This window comes from Podarcis bocagei (genome assembly GCF_964188305.1).
Source record: "Podarcis bocagei genome assembly, chromosome: 8".
Taxonomy (NCBI): Eukaryota; Metazoa; Chordata; class Lepidosauria; order Squamata; family Lacertidae; genus Podarcis; species Podarcis bocagei.
The window spans coordinates 59092174-59112243 of record NC_138133.1 but is presented as its reverse complement, the minus strand read 5'-3'; the positions used below and the strand labels follow the sequence as shown (position 1 = coordinate 59112243).

The 20070-nt window shown below is 38.6% G+C and overlaps 1 protein-coding gene across 11 annotated transcripts in view; it reads left to right on the top strand.

Moving 5' to 3' along the window:
* EYA1 (EYA transcriptional coactivator and phosphatase 1) overlaps nucleotides 1-20070 on the top strand; it is a 92846-nt gene that overhangs the window by 21842 nt on the left and 50934 nt on the right. For 8 of the 11 annotated variants that reach the window (XM_081204633.1, XM_081204626.1, XM_081204624.1 and 5 more), the window contains 5 exons: nucleotides 7433-7510; nucleotides 9205-9274; nucleotides 9570-9712; nucleotides 13420-13557; nucleotides 19738-19820. In XM_081204633.1, the coding sequence (XP_081060759.1) occupies nucleotides 7433-7510; nucleotides 9205-9274; nucleotides 9570-9712; nucleotides 13420-13557; nucleotides 19738-19820 (512 nt within the window). The remainder of the gene's footprint in view (nucleotides 1-7432; nucleotides 7511-9204; nucleotides 9275-9569; nucleotides 9713-13419; nucleotides 13558-19737; nucleotides 19821-20070) is intronic. The other 3 variants (XM_081204625.1, XM_081204629.1, XM_081204627.1) reach the window with 1 other exon arrangement.

Sequence of the window (20070 nt, the reverse complement as noted above, 5' to 3'; positions counted from 1 at the left end):
CGGAAGTTAGTACTGAAATCAGGGTTGGGTGTAACTGCCCCAATAGCATCATGAGCATGGCTTATCATGATGTGTGATAAAAAGGACATCTGGAGGGGCCCTGGGTGGTTGTTTTTCTCATGGAAGGTGGATAGGAAGAGATATCTAGAATTTGACACACTTGCAACCCTTTCTCATGGCACCATAGCCTTGGTCTCCTTTTCTGCTCACTTTCCTCAGATGCAGTGGTACACAGCAGGAAGAAGGAAGTGTGTATTTCTCCTCCTATATTCCCATATTTCCAGTTCTCTCTTCCCCACTGCCCCAGCTCAACTCACTAGCCTCTACCCTTCTTTCAAAAGGAAGTATAATCAGGCTTCTTTGTCAACATGAACCATGAGAATCTATTTTAATTGGTAGTGCTTTTGGATAACCGAGGGCCAAATGAGACATGGTACTAGATGTGTCATTAGCAATTATGTGTGTGCTTGTGTGTTTAAGTTAATAGGTACATGTGGGCCCAGTTTTCATTGGGACCACAGTGTGTGGTGGAGTGCAATTTGGCCAAAAATGCTATCTAAGCTGCTCTTAGGAAGGAAAGTTCCCATTGTCAAGGGGAAATTTTCATTGGTTTCACAGCAGGAAGAAAAGGTTAACCCTTATCTCCCCATGCACAGCTGCTGTGATGAAAATAATATATACACCTGCTGTTTAAGTTTTTTTTTCTTTCCTTAAGGGGGTGTGCTAATGATGTGTATAGCCATTAGTCATCTAATTTGGTCCTAATATCTGCTAAGAACCAAGTTCAGATGTTATTTCTGAAAACCTAATTATGGATGTATGCACATGGGCCATACTCATGAATGGAGAGAAAGCATGTGCACAGCTTGAGCTGCTTTGAAGGTTTTTACTGCAGCTAGATCACTAAAAAGAATTGGCAAGCTATTTTCCATTTAAAACAAGTCTGCTTGCTCAGATGCATTGTTCAGCATTGCAACAATCAATGCTGATGTGCTCCATGTTATGCCTTTCAGCTGAATCTACTATTTTCTGTGCATATATATGGGCAAATGATTTGGGGTGTTCCAATGTGTTTTCCTTGGAGAATCATTGTATGTAGCAGAACTTGCATGTCAATCTTTTGAAACTGAAGCACCTTGTTGTCTTCAGTGCTCGTAAATGCTTAACTTCAGAGCATACGGTGGCTGGACAACTTCTTTTGCTTGCTGATGGGCGTGAACACTAGGACTTCATACATGTGCAATATTGTATCAACCCCTGAGAACTATAGTTTGGTTAAACCTGGTGTGACTCAACCCCACAGCACCATCTATGGCAGAGACATCCTCCTGTAAGCAAACACATTTGAGACCAAAAAGCGTTTTGAATCTGGACAAGCATAAAATATTTCCATTAAACAATCAGGATAATTGGTTGAATTGGTAGAGAAGATGTGCATCAAAGGGTTAATCTGACCATGTGTTTCACAGCAACCTGTGAGATTCATCAGATGTCAATGGCTAACTGAAGGGGGGGGGGACTTCTGCAGATGCAGTTACCAAGTAGCAGAGTACGCAGTCATGTAATTTCACAGCAATGAACAGCAAGAGAGGTTAGCTCTAAAAATAACCTATACAAATTCACCCACAAAGCACAGCTGGGTTGGGGTACCTGGTCTATTGAATGCTAACTGATCATGCACAATATAGTTTAACATTCTAAGTTAACTTTTCAGGGATGTGATATACAATTTGTAACACAGTCAAGCATTACAATCTGGACAAGTCAGTTTATGAAACCAGGTACTGTGGTACCTCGGGTTTCATATGCTTCAGGTTCCATACGCTTCAGGTTACACACTTCGCTAACCCAGAAATAGTGTTTCAGGTTAAGAACTTTGCTTCAGGATAAGAACAGAAATCGAGCTCCAGCGGCGCGGCGGCAGCAAGAGGCCCCATTAGCTAAAGTGGTGCTTCAGGTTAAGAACAGTTTCAGGTTAAGAATGGACCTCCGGAACGAATTAAGTACTTAACCCGAGGTACCACTGTATTGAGCATTTCAGTGCCATCCCTACTGAAGAACCAAATGTAATGTGACTTTAACTTTATATTTTTCAGCCTTCTGTAGTATGAATATTTAATTATTATTAAGAAAGTAATGTTCACTTAAAGATTATGGGGAATTATTCTCTTAGATAACAGTATTACTTAAGTAATAGTATCCTGTGATTCTTCATGTCAGGGATGTAGAATCTCTGACCTTTCACAAGATGAATTCCACTTCCGTAAGCCCACCCAGCAAAGTTAATGGTCAAGGATGACGGTAGCTGTAGCCTAACAACGCATCCCAGCTTTGCCTTCTTTCAGGAATTAGGAGTTGAGTGCCAGGCAGGCAGAATATGCTTTAAATGGGTACACCTACACTCATAAGTGCTCCAGGGACTTCTTGATTAGTGAAAGTAAAATAGATGATCTCCACCTGCCCAGCTTCTTTTCATGCTCCATAAATTTAGAGGAGGAACCTCCTCATCCCACCCGATATCTCTCCTACCTGCATTTTCCATGGATCAGGGTAGGGAATTTTCAACCTTTGTGACAACTGTAATTAAGCAGTATAGCTAAATAAAAATAAATAAATAAATAATGAGATGCTCAGTATAGTAATTTACCTGAGCATTGGAACGCTAAAGACATCTGCACATCTCAGTCTCATCATGGCCATGCTTTTCCTGCGGTTCTGCAAAATGTATTCCAGTGGAAAATAGAGGGCACACTTTGTTATCAGAAGCTGTAATAGTTCTGCATTTTATGAGTGAATCTAATGGGTGATTAAGATTATAGGAATATAATAGGAGAAATAATTCTTCTGTATGTTACCTAGAAAAGAAACATGTTAAATGTTATTTACCTATCATTTAAAATTAGGTCAATTTTTCAGTAATCATTTTTGGGGTTTATTGTAAAGATTGGCTAAATGGCTAATGCATTTTGAAGTTTGAATTTGTACTTTTCTTCCAAAAGCCCACGACCTATTTCTTCCCAAAGCTTTGACCTATAGTAGTGTGTCAACAGCACACAAAATATGAGTGATATACTAACTGCTGTAGGAAGGATGGGATGGAACTCATAGGGCCAAGAGCAGGGGGAAATTCTTCAGAGAAGTATCAGAATATAAATATGGTTTTGGAAGAAGAAACAATTGGCAGTACAGGAAAAATGTATTCAAGGCTGGACCGAATTCCAGCATTGCTTGAGTAGAGTTTCAGCTTACTTGGATAGTGTGGTTTCTAAAATGTGGTAGAAGTGGTTTTAAGCACATTCACTGCATTCTGAGGCATTTGTTTCAGAAAAGAGGGTGTATGTCAAAACTCTTCTTTTCCACATTTAAAATATCTATTTGTTTTTAAGCTTGGAGCTCCTTTGGGAGTGTATTTTACTGCCAGATTTTGGGGATCCTCCAAAACTCTTACACCTGTCCTGCAATAGGTTACAATACAGAATTGCTTATTTGCACTTTGGCAATGTTTTAATATAATGTGTGGGTATGGAGCAATCTGAGAAGGTGAAGCCCTTACAGCATAGCTGCTGTGTATGCCCTGCTGAGTGCTATTTTCTTCCTGATGGCCTTGGTGGTCTTTTGCGCATCAGGCCTTACGAAAAAATTAGGACGAACTGACTGTATGAAAACCCAGTTTCATCTTTGCAGACTCTAGTGTGCAAACTTCTAGTGTCATTCCCAGTAGTCGTGCAGTATTTCCCAAATGTGGGTCTCCAGCTGTTTTTGGACTACAACGCCTATCATCCCGAACTATCAGGACCAGGGATCAAGGATGATGGGAACTGAAGTCCAAAAACAGCTGGGGATCCAAGTTTGGGAAACACTGAGAATGCATGATTTGAAGTCTCACACCTTTCCCACTCCACTGTGCCAGAAATATCCAGTTAACAGGTGATGTGAATGGGTTAATGTATCACAGGTGCTTCAGGACTAAAGGACTGGGATCATATAATGTGTGGCATAAAGTTGAAGGTTTAAATTATTATCCTCATTGGCCTGGTTTTCTCAGTTCTCACTCAGCCAATAGAAACACAAACTTTTACCCACAAGGGAAGCTTTAAATTAGGAAAACCTCTTTGGATATTGGTTGAGGAGAGGTGCTAGTGTGGTATAGTGATAATTAAAAGTGTTTTCAAGTTGGCTTTGGGATTTTTGTACTATTTGTAACCAAATGAAATAGAATAGTCTGCCAGCTATAATACCTGGCTAGGTATGAACTTTGCCATGGTTGCTTTTTGAACTGCTCGTCCTTCCAACCTGGTGCAGTTTGGGCTAATAGTACCAACTTCCCCTGTAGGGGTGTGGGACCCATTATTATGGTCTGTCCCCGGAGACTTGTGGACCACAAAGGATTCCTGTGAAATTTTCTGGTGAATAGAACTGGCAATCCTGCAGAACACCTGGATTGACAAGATGCAGAAGGTTGTAGATATGATAGATCTTGAGCATTCTCTCCAACACTGTGGAGCATATTCAGCTCCCTGGTATACTGGGGAGCTGCATGTGATGAAAAAGACCAGACGATGGCTAGAGTGCAGGTAGTGGAGTCCCACTGCAAAGATGACCAAACATGTGAGAGCACCCTATTGTGCTTACTGCATGGGGGTGAAAACAACGAAGAAGACCTACATCATTGATTCCACTGGGTTCTCTAAAAGTCAGCAAGCGGAACTAGTGAATATGTGGTTCATAGGCTATTGACACCCATATTGGTGGATGGAGTCCAGGGTACCTCAGAGACCCTTTGTGACCTGCCTGAGGACAATGCCATTTGTCTCCATAGAATGTGAGATGCCAATACTCCATCAAGCCATGTTTAATGGGAGCAGTTTCAGTTTTTGCAGCCTGATTGAAGCTAGCTAGGGAAACATGGCTAGGTGGGTTCAGTGTGTGATGTATGCAACTTCATGATAGGGTGGTGCTAGCCACTGTGGAAGTGATTGTGTGGCCATTAATGGGGGGGGGGAACCACCCGGTACCCAGTGGTATTTTACAACTACTACCCAGTTGTTAATACCCTGTTTGGACAAGAAACTTGAGAGGGTTGACCCATTACAATCTGTCTTCAGACCCAGGTTCAGAACTGGGCATTCCTTGGTCACCCTACTGGATGACCTCTCTCAGGAAAGGGACAGGAGGAGTGTGATGTTGTTGCTGTTCCTCCTGGACTGTCATGAATCCTGGGAAGATGGAGCCTTGGTGGGTGAGTGACTCCCAGGTCAGAGAAGTTGATACCGGTACATTGCCTGTCCTAGATGAGGTTGTGCTCTCACTGAAGAAGTAGGCGCCTATATAGTTTGGGGATGTTCCTGGCTCCAGCTCTGTCACTGGGGGTGCAGGTGTCCTCAATGGCTAGGAATGCCTTTTACCAACTTTAATTGGTAAGACAGCTATGGACATTCTTGGATCAAGATTGGCTTGACCATGGTTGTGCATGCATTGGGAACCTTACAGTTTGATTACTGCAATGTGCTCTGCTGGTGCAACCTTTGGGGTTAGTCTGGAGCTGCTTTCAGGATTTGCACTGGCAGCCGATCTACTACTTGGCCAACTTCAAGGTGTTGATTGCTAACATAAGGCTCAATACAGCTCAGGACCAGGTTACTTGAGAAACTTCCTTATTGCTTATGAACCCTGTATGTCGTTGCAGTTTGTGGGAGATTTCCTCCTGCAAGTTCCAAAGAAGCCTGTTCCACAGTAAGTGAAAGCAAAGCTTTCAGTGTCACTGCCCCTGTTCTGTGGAATAGCATTCCTTACAAAATATGACAGGCACCACCCACTATCTGCACTTTCCAAAACAATTGAAGACATGTTTGTTCCTATAGGCTTTCACAGCTGGATAAATTTTAATACAAGTGTCTGTTTCGTTGTATTTTAGTCTTGTTTTAAATGCATTTGCTGTTTTTGTGTTTTTAATTATCTCAAGTATAAATGGTTTTATTATATCTAGAATCAGTATTAATAATGATCATTCTAATTTATCAAGTGCCTGTAAATTTCTGATTCCATAAATAAATTCATGTTTTACTTTATTATAAGGGCTTTAGTTTACTCATGAGCCGTACTAACCCACACTTAGCTTATGCTAGTCAAATTCTGGGAATCCTCTCTAGTTACAGGGCATTGCTCATGCCCCACACCCTTCCCAGATTTGCTCCAGAGAGTTCTGGGGAATCCCTGCAACAGCTAATTAAACCCAATCTTCCACTCCTGTTGCAAGACCAACTATGCATCCACCACTATCCTAGTTAAGAAACATAAGGTAGACTACAGTTGCGAGGGGCACTGTGGTAGATCACATGTTTTGCATGTAAAATGATACAGATTTAATACCTGTGATCTCCAGGTAGGACTGGGGAAAACTCCTGTCTGAAACTAGAAGAGCTCCTGCTAATGTGTACAATAGTCTTGCTCAGTGCAAGGCAGCTTCCTTTGAAATGTACAAAACTTTGAATATTAAAGATACCTGTGAATGTATAGTTTAGCAGAATGTAAAATAACTAAGAGTACTGCAGTGACCCTGTGTTTGTTACTGTATCATGAAATGTCCTGAAAGTTATAAAGATTAGGTGTAAAAAGTTAGAATAAAGTACAGGCGGCGACCATTTTGCACTACCTACATGCAGGTCCTTTTGGAACCAGAAGAGGACAGAATGCGGGGCGGGGCAGAATGGGGGTGAATTGGGGTTATGCATGCTCCTCCTACACCAGGAACAGAACCCCTGTGCAAAATGGTCGCCGCTTGTACACTAACTTATATAATTGGTTTAGTAACAGCAGAATTCTGTTTCCGTCTACCCAAGTTCAATTGGACTTGCTCCCAAGTAAATGCTGTAGGATTGCAGCCTAATATTGTACTGACCTGACAGTGTGGCCAAGGAGTGTGGTGGAGTCTCCTTTTTTGGAGGTCTTTAAGCAGAGGCTTGACAACCATATGTCAGGAGTGCTCTGATGGTGTTTCCTGCTTGGCAGGGGGTTGGACTCGATGGCCCTTGTGGTCTCTTCCAACTCTATGATTCTATGATTATAACTTTTTGGCAGTTATGTAGATCACCTGAGAGACTTGTTAGAAAGGCAATAAACAATTCTGTTGTAATGGTTTTTACTCATTTCGGACAGATGTACATAATTTTGTGTGTAATATGTTTATAGAAAAATAAATGTACAAAATAAGCTTTGTGTTTCTTAGAATTAGTGCTGCATTAGTATATAAGAACATAAGCAATTAGTGTACGAGTGTGTTGCACGTATGCATGAGTGTTTGTGCACAAGTATGAAATTCTGTGCATGTCTACTCAGAAGTAAGCCCCACTGAGTTCAGTTTTACTGACTGTCAGGGAAATTTGTCTGGATTGCAGTCATAGTGAACATAAAACACACTTTATTTATATTTTAGTTAAAACAGAGCCAATGAGCAGCAGTGAGATTGCTACTACAACAGCAGACGGGTCTTTAGACAGTTTTTCAGGATCAGGTAAGGAAGCATTTGCCATGTATAAATATGATACCCATATATGTTTCAGATATTTAATTAGGAAACTGTTTCTGAGTAAAGACAACCATACATTCTGTGGATTTTCATGTGTGTATTCCCCTTATTGGCAGCGGTTGCCACTTATTAGCTGCCAAGTCTATTTTGAAATTAATAGTGAAATTCTATATATGTCTACTCAGAAGTAAGTTCTGCTGAGTCCAATGGGGCTCCAGTTCCAGGTGAGTCTAGTAGCCTCAGTTTGGTCTACCAATATTTTCTTCTGTGCGCTCTTCTGTTCTTAGCTGAAATACAGACATTTACTAGCTGAAATACTGGTGACATTTACTGGGCACCCTTTAGTCTCAGAGTAGTCCAAGCCCACATTTTATTTGGCATATATAAAGCAGATAGCTTTACCTCAAAAAATCTAAGTTTGTGTGAAGACAAAAGTTTATCAGCTGTGGTGAGAACCTATTTTTTTAAGTGCAAAGCTGTCCCGGTTATTGCAGCAGGGAGGTAACAGCCAATCTGCACTGTTCATAGCCAGCTACTGCTGCAAACTTAACACCGCCCCCAATCTTGACAAAGAAAAAGAAATGTATATTTGAACAATGAAGATGCTTCAGCAGTTTTACTGCTGAAAAAAATGGGTTGCGTTCCGTGTTAGTCCTACTCAGAGTAAATCTATTAAATTAATGGACATGAGTAAATTAGGCCTTTAATTTTAGTGAGTCTTTTCTGAGGAGCACTTAGCTGGATGCTGCCCACTATGCCTGCCTGCAATACTTTTTAAAGGCCAACCAAAATGTCACAAAATATTATGCAAGGTTTCAAATTTGATATGTCAGTTTTACAATCTCAGTATTGGTACACTGCCATTTTTTTTAAGATTCTAGCTGAGAAAATCCAATAAGGAATGCTTCCTTTTTGGTTCCATAGCAGCGTGAATGTCTTCAGCCATCACTGTGCTTGAAAACATGCTTTGCGATGAAAAGGTTTTGAGTCCAATCGGTGTCATATCTAGGTTGAATGGGGAAGTCCCTTGTCTGTAAAGCTACAGCTAGTCAGTGCAGATAATACTAAGTTGGATGGACTAGTGGTCTGACTCTGTGTAAAGCAGCTTCCTAAGTCACACACAGTCATTGGAAGGAATAAATAATAAAACGCTGAAGAGGAATTGCTCCCTTATTGGCATTTGTTTCATTCCTCACTACCATGTGCTAAATAGCTGTTTTCAGTAGTGGCTATAGTTCTTGGGAAGGAAAAATGGAAGTATGATTGTGGGTTTGAAGAATATCTGACTCACTAAAATGTCACCCTTGTATAAAAATGCTGACATTTTACAGCATTTAAATTTAAGAACCATGCATGGAGTAATTCATTTAATTCAAGTGCAAAATTGTGAGAAAAGTGGAGAGTTAATTAAATGGCTAGAAATATGACAGGGTGTGTTAAAAAGGCCTTAAAGTGTGACATATTTTTAAAACGGTCCCTTAAGAGCAATTGCAAAAGCCTAATTTGCAATAAAGATGTTGAGGATTGTTGTGCTAGCCTGGATCTAGTAAAGTATTACTTGGCGCTGTTTTAATTTTATTAAACTTCATTAAATTTCTAAAGTTCCTTTAACAGAAATAATATTTAGGTTAGATGTGTGTGTTTACACTTCCATGTGCTTTCTTTTCTCCTCCGTACAGCAATTGGAAGCAGTGGCTTCAGCCCAAGACAAACTCACCAGTTTTCCCCACCACAGATATACCCGTCCAAGTAAGATGTCTGTTACGTTTAAAAAAAAGAAAAAAAAAGTGGAGTTAAACCTCATTTATAATTATAATTGAATCCATCTGCTAAATCATAATTGAAATCAGTTTACCCTTGAGAGAGGTTGTACTTTAGAATAACTACAAATGTATCTTTAGACGTAGAAAATTGTTTAATTAATTAATTTGTTTTGCACAGTGGCCAAAGAATTTACATTCTGTCATGCAGCTTAACCAAAACGTTTGCATGTTTCTATCTAATACAAAGGCTTTCCTGTTTTCTGTCATTTTGCAACGAACAGCAGACCATACCCGCATATTCTTCCTACTCCTTCACAAACGATGGCTGCATATGGGCAGACACAGTTTACCACAGGGATGCAACAAGCCACAGGTTATTCAACGTACCCACAGCCTGGTCAGCCCTATGGAATCCCATCATATGGTGAGTAAAGTTTTGGGGGAGATGGTGACATTGGGCTGTGAAGTCACTTTGCTGATGAATGCAGCGTTACTTAGTGACAGAATACCACATTTTAGTAGCTTAAGCATATGTTGCAAAACCACTGAGGCCTGAAAAGAAGTAGAGCATTGTTCCATGATTTTGGAATCGCACTCCTCAGTATTTAGCAGCATCTTTCATGTCTCCCACTTTCTTGCTATGGGCTATTTCCAACTAATGTCCTTGCAGAAACACAAGAGTTTTTGATCCAGAGGGAAGTATCTGCTGGTAGAAGAGGGGAGGTTATTTTTTAAAAATTCCTTGTCCCATCAGCAGTCCCCAGTGTCCCACAAAAATCTGTTCTGGAGGATATGCAAACCCAGTAGAACGGATTTTCAGAATGCTCCTGAAAATTTCCCCCTCCCCCTCTGTTGTCAGATGCTTCCAATGGAGTAACAGAGCAAGGAGGGTCATTTGGTTCCTAGTCTGTGGGTATATGTTGCTATATTAGGTACTTGAATGTCCTATGACAAGAACCAAGCTATATCTATGGTTTGTGTAATAAACAGAAAGATCAGTGCACATTTTCTTTATGGAGCATTAAGAATGTTAAAGACGCTCCTAGCATGCATGGTGCATGTAGATGCCCTTGCTGCATTTTACTTATTAAAGTATTTCTTATGAAATATAGAAAGAATAATTCAACCAAACTTAAGTCCCATTAACATAAGGTGCCCTTTTAAATGTGTTGTGGGATGCGGGGTGGTATTGGTTTGTTTTTGTTCCGGTTTTATTATATATTTTGTGTTTTTTATCTTGTATTTTTGTGTTATGAACCGCCCTGGGGTCTACAGGTGAAGGACGGTATACTATTATTATTATTATTATTATTACTACTACTACTACTACTAGATTTCCAAGGCAGCTATTAAACATACCCAATAAAAGCAACCCACAATTTTATTTAAAACAACCGTTAATAAACCAAGAAGTACTCCACAATTGAAACAGGAGCCAAAGAACTACATAATAATATATCCAAAAGTACTGCCTCATATAAAAAGGCTTTACACTTTCTCTCCCTAGATGTTGACTGAGAAGGGCACTGGCTCATCTCAACTGGAAGGACGTTGCCCTAAAAATTTTGGTGATCCCCACTGTTGAGCTCACCATTGAGGACTTCTGAACTATACTATCTCCCTATACAATGGAAAATAAGTCCACTGGGGTTTATTCTCTAATAAAGTGTGACCAGGATTTCCATCTTAACCAACAAATTAAATTGACTGAAACTCGGGAAATAATGGGTTATGTTTTCTTTAACTGGCATTTACAAATCCGTTTCTTTTGTATTTGCTTAAATCTAGCAAAAATAATCTTGTGACCTGTTTTAAACTTCATCTTAGTAGAGTGACTATCAGGATTATACTTTCAAGTTTATTTTTAAATGAAAGTAAAAATTAAAACTTTGGCCACTTGTGATTTATTCCTGTAGTGTTAGAACTGATTTTTTTAAAATACATTTTTTAAAAAATAATTGAAATTTATTCTTAAACTGTTAGAATAGGAAAATTGATCACAATGCAGTTTGGTTATTTGTTGCTACTTTGTTATGTTAATACAGTTTACATTCTTGTTTTAGGGTTTATATCCTTTTTTTGTAATATTGCCAGTTGGTCTGTTTTTGTGTTTCTTTCCCCCCTTTTTCTGAACAGCAAAATTTTAAAAACTCCTTTTGATATAATTATATATACTTGATAACGATTCAATACGGTGTGATATATCACAAAGATAGCTGTAATAACAAATCAGAACTGAATTTATAATTGAACACTGATTAATTTACTCTGTAGTAACTAAACATTTTATGGAACACTCTGGCAAAGGCTTTTTATTATATTGTACAATGAGAGAATGGAGAAATAATGTTTGTAACAGAGTGAGCTTGGTTGGTGGAGATGATTGCCACCGACAGCTGGTTGCTAAGACTGTCTTGGCTCTAATGCTTCAGCAAAACTGTTAAAAAGACTTTAAAATGCAGATTTCCTCCATTGCAGGATGGTTTTCAGTTACTGCTTCTTTATCAGACATGCTGTTGGAAGTTTATTATTTATTTGAATTAGGTTAAATACACATATTCACATACATATATTCATGCATCAGCATAATTCCCATCACTACCATCATACCATTCATGAGTTTTCCCTCTTAATGCAGAGAAGAGGTTTAAAAGAGTTAGGATTGCTTTTTCACAATATAGCTGCCACGTGGGGAATGAAATTTTACTCCCCAGCTGCTTGCAATGTTATCATGACACTTGCTTCTCCTTTTCAGTCCACCCTTGAGAGTGGATGATTTGCAGTGGAAAAATAATTGAGGGTATTTATAAAGGAGAAGCAGCTTACACACCAATACATGGTCTACATGCAGCTTTGTCATAGCTAAAATCGCAAGTGCATAATCCACATGGTGATTTTATTTTGTATGCCAAATCACCAGATTAGCTCCAACGGATTTGTTGGTCTTCCTGTCACCACCTGCATGCATCTTGCCTCACTTCAGAATCCCGGGGCTGAGCTTCAGTTGCATTGCCGAATGTCACTGATTCTCTGCAGCAGTTAAAACTTACCTGTACAACTGGGCTGCAGGCAATACCCTTTTCCAACACAACATAAAATAATGGCCTATTATGGTGTGGATGCAAACCAGACAGTGAGGTGCCAATGCATATGGCAGGCTGCAAAATGTTATTTTTGTCTCTATCTGTTTATCAGGCTAAATACATTTTAATTTTCTGGATTGCATTTATTTAATTAAATCATTTTTAGGGTTGTAGATATTTGAATTTTGATGAAATTCAATAAGAAAAGAAATAAAAAAAGACTATATAATGTTACTCCAGTCTGAAGAGACATCTCAAAGGTGTGGGATCTGTATTGTTTACATGGCAAAAAGGCTGTATACCTTTTGCAGTTAATAATGGATATGTGCCTATAGGCCCAAGCAATAATTTAAAAAGAGATAATTTTCCCACTCTCACCCCTGTTTGAAAATGTCTAGGAAAAATCTTAAAACTATTGAGATGTAAAAGGTACTTACTGTATGTGTTAATGTTGGCCCCTGGTAACTAAACCAACTAAAGCATTGGGACCCAGGTAGTGGAAATCCTATATGCAGTTGCCCAGTTCCCTTGAATTCATGTACAGGATTGCACTGTAAAACCTGGCAACTTCGGTAGCTAAGAAAGTTTTAACTCACATGCTGGACTTTGTAAATATGAAATTCCCTATTGATATTCTGACCCTCTTTAATTATTAAGCTCTTGCATGTGAAAAGTTATAGAAGAAATACTTATATTAATAAAACGAGTTGTCTAATGTCTTTCTGAATGAGCAGAAAACAAAAAATGTATAATAGTATCAAATGTGCTTTAAACATCTATAATTTCACAATTTTAAGCTAAAACTGTCACTGTTCCTTCATACTGATAATGTAACGATTGCTAAATGGGTGAATCTACAGTATGTTCATGCAAGATTTAAATTAAACAAGAATTTAAAGTAGAAAGGTTGCGTCAGTTCAGATAGTGCAGCTTAACTAGATTATGGGTTGGTGTCCTTTTGCATACTTACATGAATACTTGTGTGATTTTATTTAATGCCCTCTGTTAAAATATGAACAACTAGCTTTGCTATCACTAACTGATTTAGGTGCATTGTGGGCAGGCATCAAGACAGAAGGCGGATTATCACAAACACAGTCACCTGGACAGACAGGCTTTCTGAGCTATGGTGCAAGTTTTAGCACTCCCCAGCCAGGACAGGCTCCATACAGTTACCAGATGCAAGGTCTGTATAAAGTAATTAGAATTCATTTGCTTTTCACATGTTGTTTTGGTTTTGTGGTTTTTTAAAATAATAATAATAATTGAAAATGCAGGTAGCCAAATGAAGATGATAGCAGTGTATATTATGTGCAAAACTAGATAGATTTTAAATGCAATTTTGCATTGTTGATGATAAATTAGCGTTTTTAATTCAAACCTAAGTTTTAAAGGTCTCATCAACATAAGCATTTTAAACATGGCTATTTTATTATGTGATTCCAACATTACAATGACCTTTATTGTAAAATTCCATTTCTTGCAGCATAGTTCTCTGCTGTGATAGAAAACAGAGCAGTGTGAAAAATTGTGTCAAGAATACAAATATAAACTGACATAATTTCATCCCTTAGGTGTGTTTTCTTTGTCTGTAAATTTAAGATGACATTCCCTACAAGTTAACTTGTCAAAATTATTTAGGTAATGTTGGCAGTATAATTTGGAAGTTCTATAAGTATTAGATGCTATCAGTTGTGCTTTCTTCCCCATAGTAATTTAAATGTTTACTTGATATTATACGTAATGCCTAATGTATTGTATATTTCTTTGTGTTGGTACTTATGGAATCCAGTTCTTCTTAGGAATAGAGAAAAGGATTCAAAACTAACCAGAAACATGATCTCTAATTTTAGACTGGGTCAGTGGGAGCTATGCATGTTGAATCCCTTGGAAACCTTAGAACAGATGTTATGAAGCAGAGAAGCCTTAATGTCTTAACTGTATCAGACTTCGTTGATGCAGAATAGCTTTTAGGATGTATTGATCTAGTCCTTAGCCAGTAAGCAAAGGAAACATTTACCTTTAGAACTGACAGCAAACTTAGAATGGCAGAGGTGATGATCTGACATAAGGTCCGGATTAAGACACATTACCACCAAGTTTTCAACAGAAAGAATAAGATTTCTTTCAACTGATTTTTTTTTTTAAAAAAATTGGAATTATGTCTGAGTCACATCTTCTTTTGTAGGATCTGGCAGCTGCTTCAGCCTAATTTTTAAATATTGTTTAATTTCGCCGTCTTTTTTCTTTTTGTTTTGAATAGTGGCCTTATCATATAATAATTCAAATATGGTTAGCAGCAACATTGCTGAGAGCAAAATCAGCAGAGTCAGGACCGTGATTCCTGCATCCTACATTTTTCGTACTCTAAATGCACAAGCACTTTTGCATCCTGCTGAGTTTTCACAAATCACCAAAGAGCGATTTTCACAGAGGTTCAAAGGGTTCAAAAATGTGCCTTATCTTCTCTTAATTAGTATAAGTTGAGGACTATAGGGAAGTTGCATATGTTGGTAGCTGTAGTAAAATAGTTTGAAAATGGCATTTGCTTCTTTCTTATCCATGAATACTGATTTGTACAATCTGAAATGGTACAGTGGGTCTCACTTCTGCATAGGATTGATAATTATAATCTGAGGTTGTGATGGTGAAAACTGAAATAGCTTTCTTTATTGTGGATAAGTTAATGCAAAACACTTTTGCTCCGGCTTTGCCCATCCTTGGTTTTAGCTCCGCCTGCTGCTGGCATGCATCCTTCAACAGATTACCCCGAAAGAATGTGGAGTTCAGCAGAATAAAGGTTGCTCCCCGATATAAAGCATAATTAACATGGCCTTAAGTTTGGAAAGCTAGCTCTGGACCCTGTAATGTATATTCTGTTTTTGTTTTTTAATGTTACAGTTTTGTTGTCCTAAAAAAAATAATGGGTGTCAGACCCTCAGTAAGTTAGGGACTTCCCCTGCATGTGACTCCAATGGGTTGAGCAGAAAAAACCAATAGTGAGTCCAAAAGTTATGAAGGTGGTTTCTGCATGTGCTGTAGAGGAAAGTGAGGGGCAGATGGGGCTCACCAACCTGGGAACGTAGCCCATCTAGGAGAAGGAGAACTCTGTACCAAAACCTCCGCTGCCTTGCCGGATACCTTCGGGAGAAGAAAAGGCCAAGGAGTAAACCCTAACAGGAGTCCCTGAGGCGGTTGGATGGCGCCTTGTACACCTCTTTCTGGCAGCTCCTGCAGCCACGCTTGTGCCAAATGTATTGCTCTGCTTTCCTTTGGACCTCATCAGCGAGGCTGAGAGAGAGGTTTTGTCCATACACACTGCTCAGGTTTGCATCCTGGGGAGGTCACTTTAGTGCTTATAACACAGCAGTTTGACTTCACCCCCAGAGGTGCCCTCCATTTTATCTCAAGACAGACGGATGCCAACAAAAACACTGAAAGAACTTCCCATTTATTCTTACTCTCTGCTTCCTGTTTTTAACCAGTTGCTGTTTTTAACAAACAAAAAGACTTCTGTTCTTATCCCATGACTGCTAAACTTACTCAGGAGTCTTTGGTGGGGTATTTTGTCAAAAGTGTTCTGAAATTCTTACATACCCAGTGTTGTGGTCCTAGCATTACTCATGAGCCAATTGTTTCAGCATGATTACCTATTTATAAAATGTACTTTTAATTTGTAAAGGGGCAAAAATGATTTTTGTATAATTTTATAGTTCATTGGGTTAGTTGGTGGCACTCACTCTTTTTTGTTGATCTGCATATCATCTGATACAATAGCACTGTGCTTTTGTGGCATGACATACCTTATTAAAATGTGGCAAACTTTAAAGAATGTTTTAAGTACTCCTAAGCTGATGTCCTTGGGTGGTCTACGTAGCAGTTTTCAGAAACCTGTTTCACATTTGTTATGGTCTGTGAGACCCTACTTGCTCTCCATAGGAGTCAGTAATGGCACAAGATGAAAGAGATGTTTGTTGTAATATGCTGGCCTAGGTGCAATAACAGTTTTCATTGGCTCTTGTGAACTTTCTGCCAATATGCAAGAAAGGCAAGTTTACAATCCTAAGCATGTTTACTCAGCCATAAGTCCCAATAAGTTCAGTTGGGCTTACCCCCAAGTAAGTAGACACAGGATTGCCGCTTAAGTGTTATTTTAGATGTTAGATATTTTTCTTGCATTTCTGTGAAATTTATACATTAATTGATTCTATATAGGAGTACTTCTATGTACATATTCAATTAATCACAAACAATAAAATGTTATTCTTAAGAAATTTTGCATAAAGTGGTTACTTGGTCAGCATGATCCCACTCATGTTTACTTCGGAGTAGGGATATGGATATCTATTAGACCTCTTCATAGTTCCAGAAGAAACAGTAGCCAACAAGAATCTTTGCTGAGCAACATTCGACAATTATTTTAATCACTGTCCCGAAATAATGTCCTAAATGCTTAGGCACTGATATTTATTTTTATTTTCCGTATTAATATAAAGGTGAATGCTTTTACTAAAAGCAAGTATTTGAAAAATTGGGAGTTGAAACCCCTTATTCCTGCTACTGAAATATCTCTTTGTTCTACTAAAATGTTAATGTGTGTCTGTTTTTTCATATACAACTAGTCCTGATTTCTCCAAAGGCAGTGGGTTGGATCCTGAGAACTGCAAGCAGAAGAAAGCTCACAGAAGGGGATTTTCCCCACTGCAGTCTTCTGCACTCCCCGCTCAAAAGCAATCTGTCCTGAGGGTTGCAGGATCATACAGAACAGGGTGAGATTGAACATGAGAGGACTGCTGTAGAAGGGGTGAATTGACACCTTCTGTGAGCCCACTATTCATTAATTCTCTCTTTCTGTTAATTTTCATTTGCTCATCCTGTTCTGTTCTGTGGGGTCCCCAACCACAAGGACCAGCTTTTTCAGGCGGGGTGGAGAGGGCCACTGGGAGGAAGTTTGTAAAGCCCCCTTCTGCAAGCTTGTTTCTGCTTATGGTTGTCAGGATCCAACCTGATGTCTTGAGGTATCCATAGTAAGTGTCTGCATAACTGGATGGCTCATGAACATGAGTATAAATAACTTTTTATTTTTCTCTCTAAGGCATTTAGAGAGAACACTAGTTAATGTAGACTAGTTTATCTAAAGGATTACCATGTGAGTTGTTTATGCGGTAAATCTCATACTTCATCTAAGGCACCTCCAGCAATATGGAGCCCATTATATGGTGTTTACAAAATTAAGGAAGGAACATTTCTAATATACTATGTAGTTTAGATTTCCTTTTTAGATTTTTCAGAGTGAGGATCTTTTTACAATTACAATCCTATGGAAGGGCCAAAAGGCAGTGCTATTTTTCTAGAAAAAGAGGTGCTGAAACTCACCATGAACGCCTCCCCTGTTCTATTATAATGGCGATGTTGCCCACCTGAGAGGTGCCGGGTGCAAAAAAGCCCTACCAAAGAGATTGCTATCCTAGGAAGTGGCTGGGATCTGAAGGATCCCTCTACCACTCTCTAGCTTGTGTGTGTGTGTGTCTTACACACAGTTCCAAGCATATCCTAATGTCATTCTCTCAGATATCTTTGGACCATTGTTCCTCTCATTGGTTCTCCTTTGGGTACCTTAGTTCTTAGCTATTCTGTAATCATGATAAATGAAAAAGGCAGATTATGAGGTTGCTTTGCTACTTCAGTGCCTCCTGGAAATTGCAGCTTTTTGTATTCCCCATTCCCTCTCCCCTCCTCCATACACTTTCACTATTAAGTGTCCATATGTTCACATTTGCTTTTGGGCCTAAAAGGAGGTTGCTGCCCTTTTAGAAATTCAGCTTTGTAGATAAAGGCATTAAAACAAGAGTGCCCATCTGTCCATTTTGGACAGCTAAGGTTGAGAGAGTATTGCAGTGTCTAGGCACATTTAGGCTATGGCCTTTCTACTTGAAATGTCATATAATAATTCTCGTAGTGTCAGGGGCAACCATAACTTCTCAAGGAAAGAGAAAACTGCTGCCCAAGGCTGTATACTCAAGAACATTTAATGAACTATAATTATCTGTGCCATTATTGAGAAGCCCATAAGGTTCATAGTTGGTGGTGAAAACTTCCTTTGTGTTTCTGTAGCATGGAAGAAAACATTATAGCAATAATAAAAGGTTTCATTTTTAAGGACTACAAAGTATAAGTCTTGTTAACAGCAATGGAAGTTTGGGGTTCTCAGCATCATCCAGGATATGTGTCATTTCCTCCCCCCCCCAAAAAAAAACACAAAATGTGACAATGAGAAATATTTTCATAATATTTATTTATAAACAAATAAATCAGTGGGGTTTTTCCAAGTAAATGTTTTAGGACCACAATCTCTATGTAGTTTTGCACTGATTTGAAACTTACAAGGCTACATAAGCAGAATAACTGCATGCAGATATTGCTCTGGATTACTATTTAAGACAGTAGGGGGAGATCTCATATTTGAATGCTTATCCAAATCAAAAGCTTCCTCCACATATTTCCAAGCAGTAGCTGTGTTCGTCTGTTGCAGTAAAATCAGATAAGATTAACCTATTTATTATGACATGGACTAGAGTTGACTTCATCAGCGCTTGATGTGTTATCAAACATAGTTTGGGAGGGGTGTAGTAAACAGGTAGTGATAATTATGTTATTAATAAGGGCCAGTCACAAAACATGAAAACAGACAGCCTGGCAATTGATAAGCCGGTTAAAATAGATGGTCACCTCCATTGAACAAAATAACTTCAAAAAGAGACCACAATGTGAAATTAATTACACACACACACACACACACACACACACACGTGTACGTGTATCTGTAACACTTTAGCCTTCTTGTGAAGTAGACTCTAGTCTATGAAAGCTTATGCCATGATAAATGTTAGTTTCAAGGTGCCACCAGACACTCTTGTTGCCTTTTCTCTTCACATAGAAAATCAGCATGTTTGTTTTCAATAGTGGAGGATGTCTTTTATATGAAGAAGCATTCTTAACACAGGAACCTTCCACCTGTAGTTTGAAGTGGCACTTCACTGAAAGTGGCACACAGTGAAAACTGTGCCATTGGCTCTACTGATCAAGCTTTGCTCTTATGGGTACCTAACATAATAAAATGAAGCAAAGTGATTTTGACTTCTGATTCTACTCTTAATACATTTCATTTGAATAACTTTTTAGCTTTCACATAATCTAGAGCCCTGGAAGTAATTTATCACTTCATTCACAGTATAGTCTTACTGTAGATTACTTATTGTACCAGCATATGAAAAATTCTGTTTTATCACTGTTGATTTGTTGTGTTGTTCTTTTTAGAGACATTGTATTGACGCTAAACTTTCTTCCTTTTTTTGTTCTGCTTCAGGAAGCAGTTTCACTACATCATCTGGAATATATGCTGGAAACAATTCACTTACAAATTCTACGGGATTTAACAGTTCACAACAGGTAAATATATGAAAATTATTAAATGACAGGGTGCCAAAAGTGTGTTTTGAGAAGGATAATACAACTCATATCTGTAATTCTACACAAAACCTTGAAGTTCTTTAGAATTTTGAGAATTACCTTAGTGTTACTTGTAATAGCCCCTCTTTATTGCCTTAAAAAATATCAGGATGATATTTAGACCCAATTCTGATATAGTTTTTCTAAAATTCAATTTCCTATTTATGCAAAATAAATAATGTTTGTGATT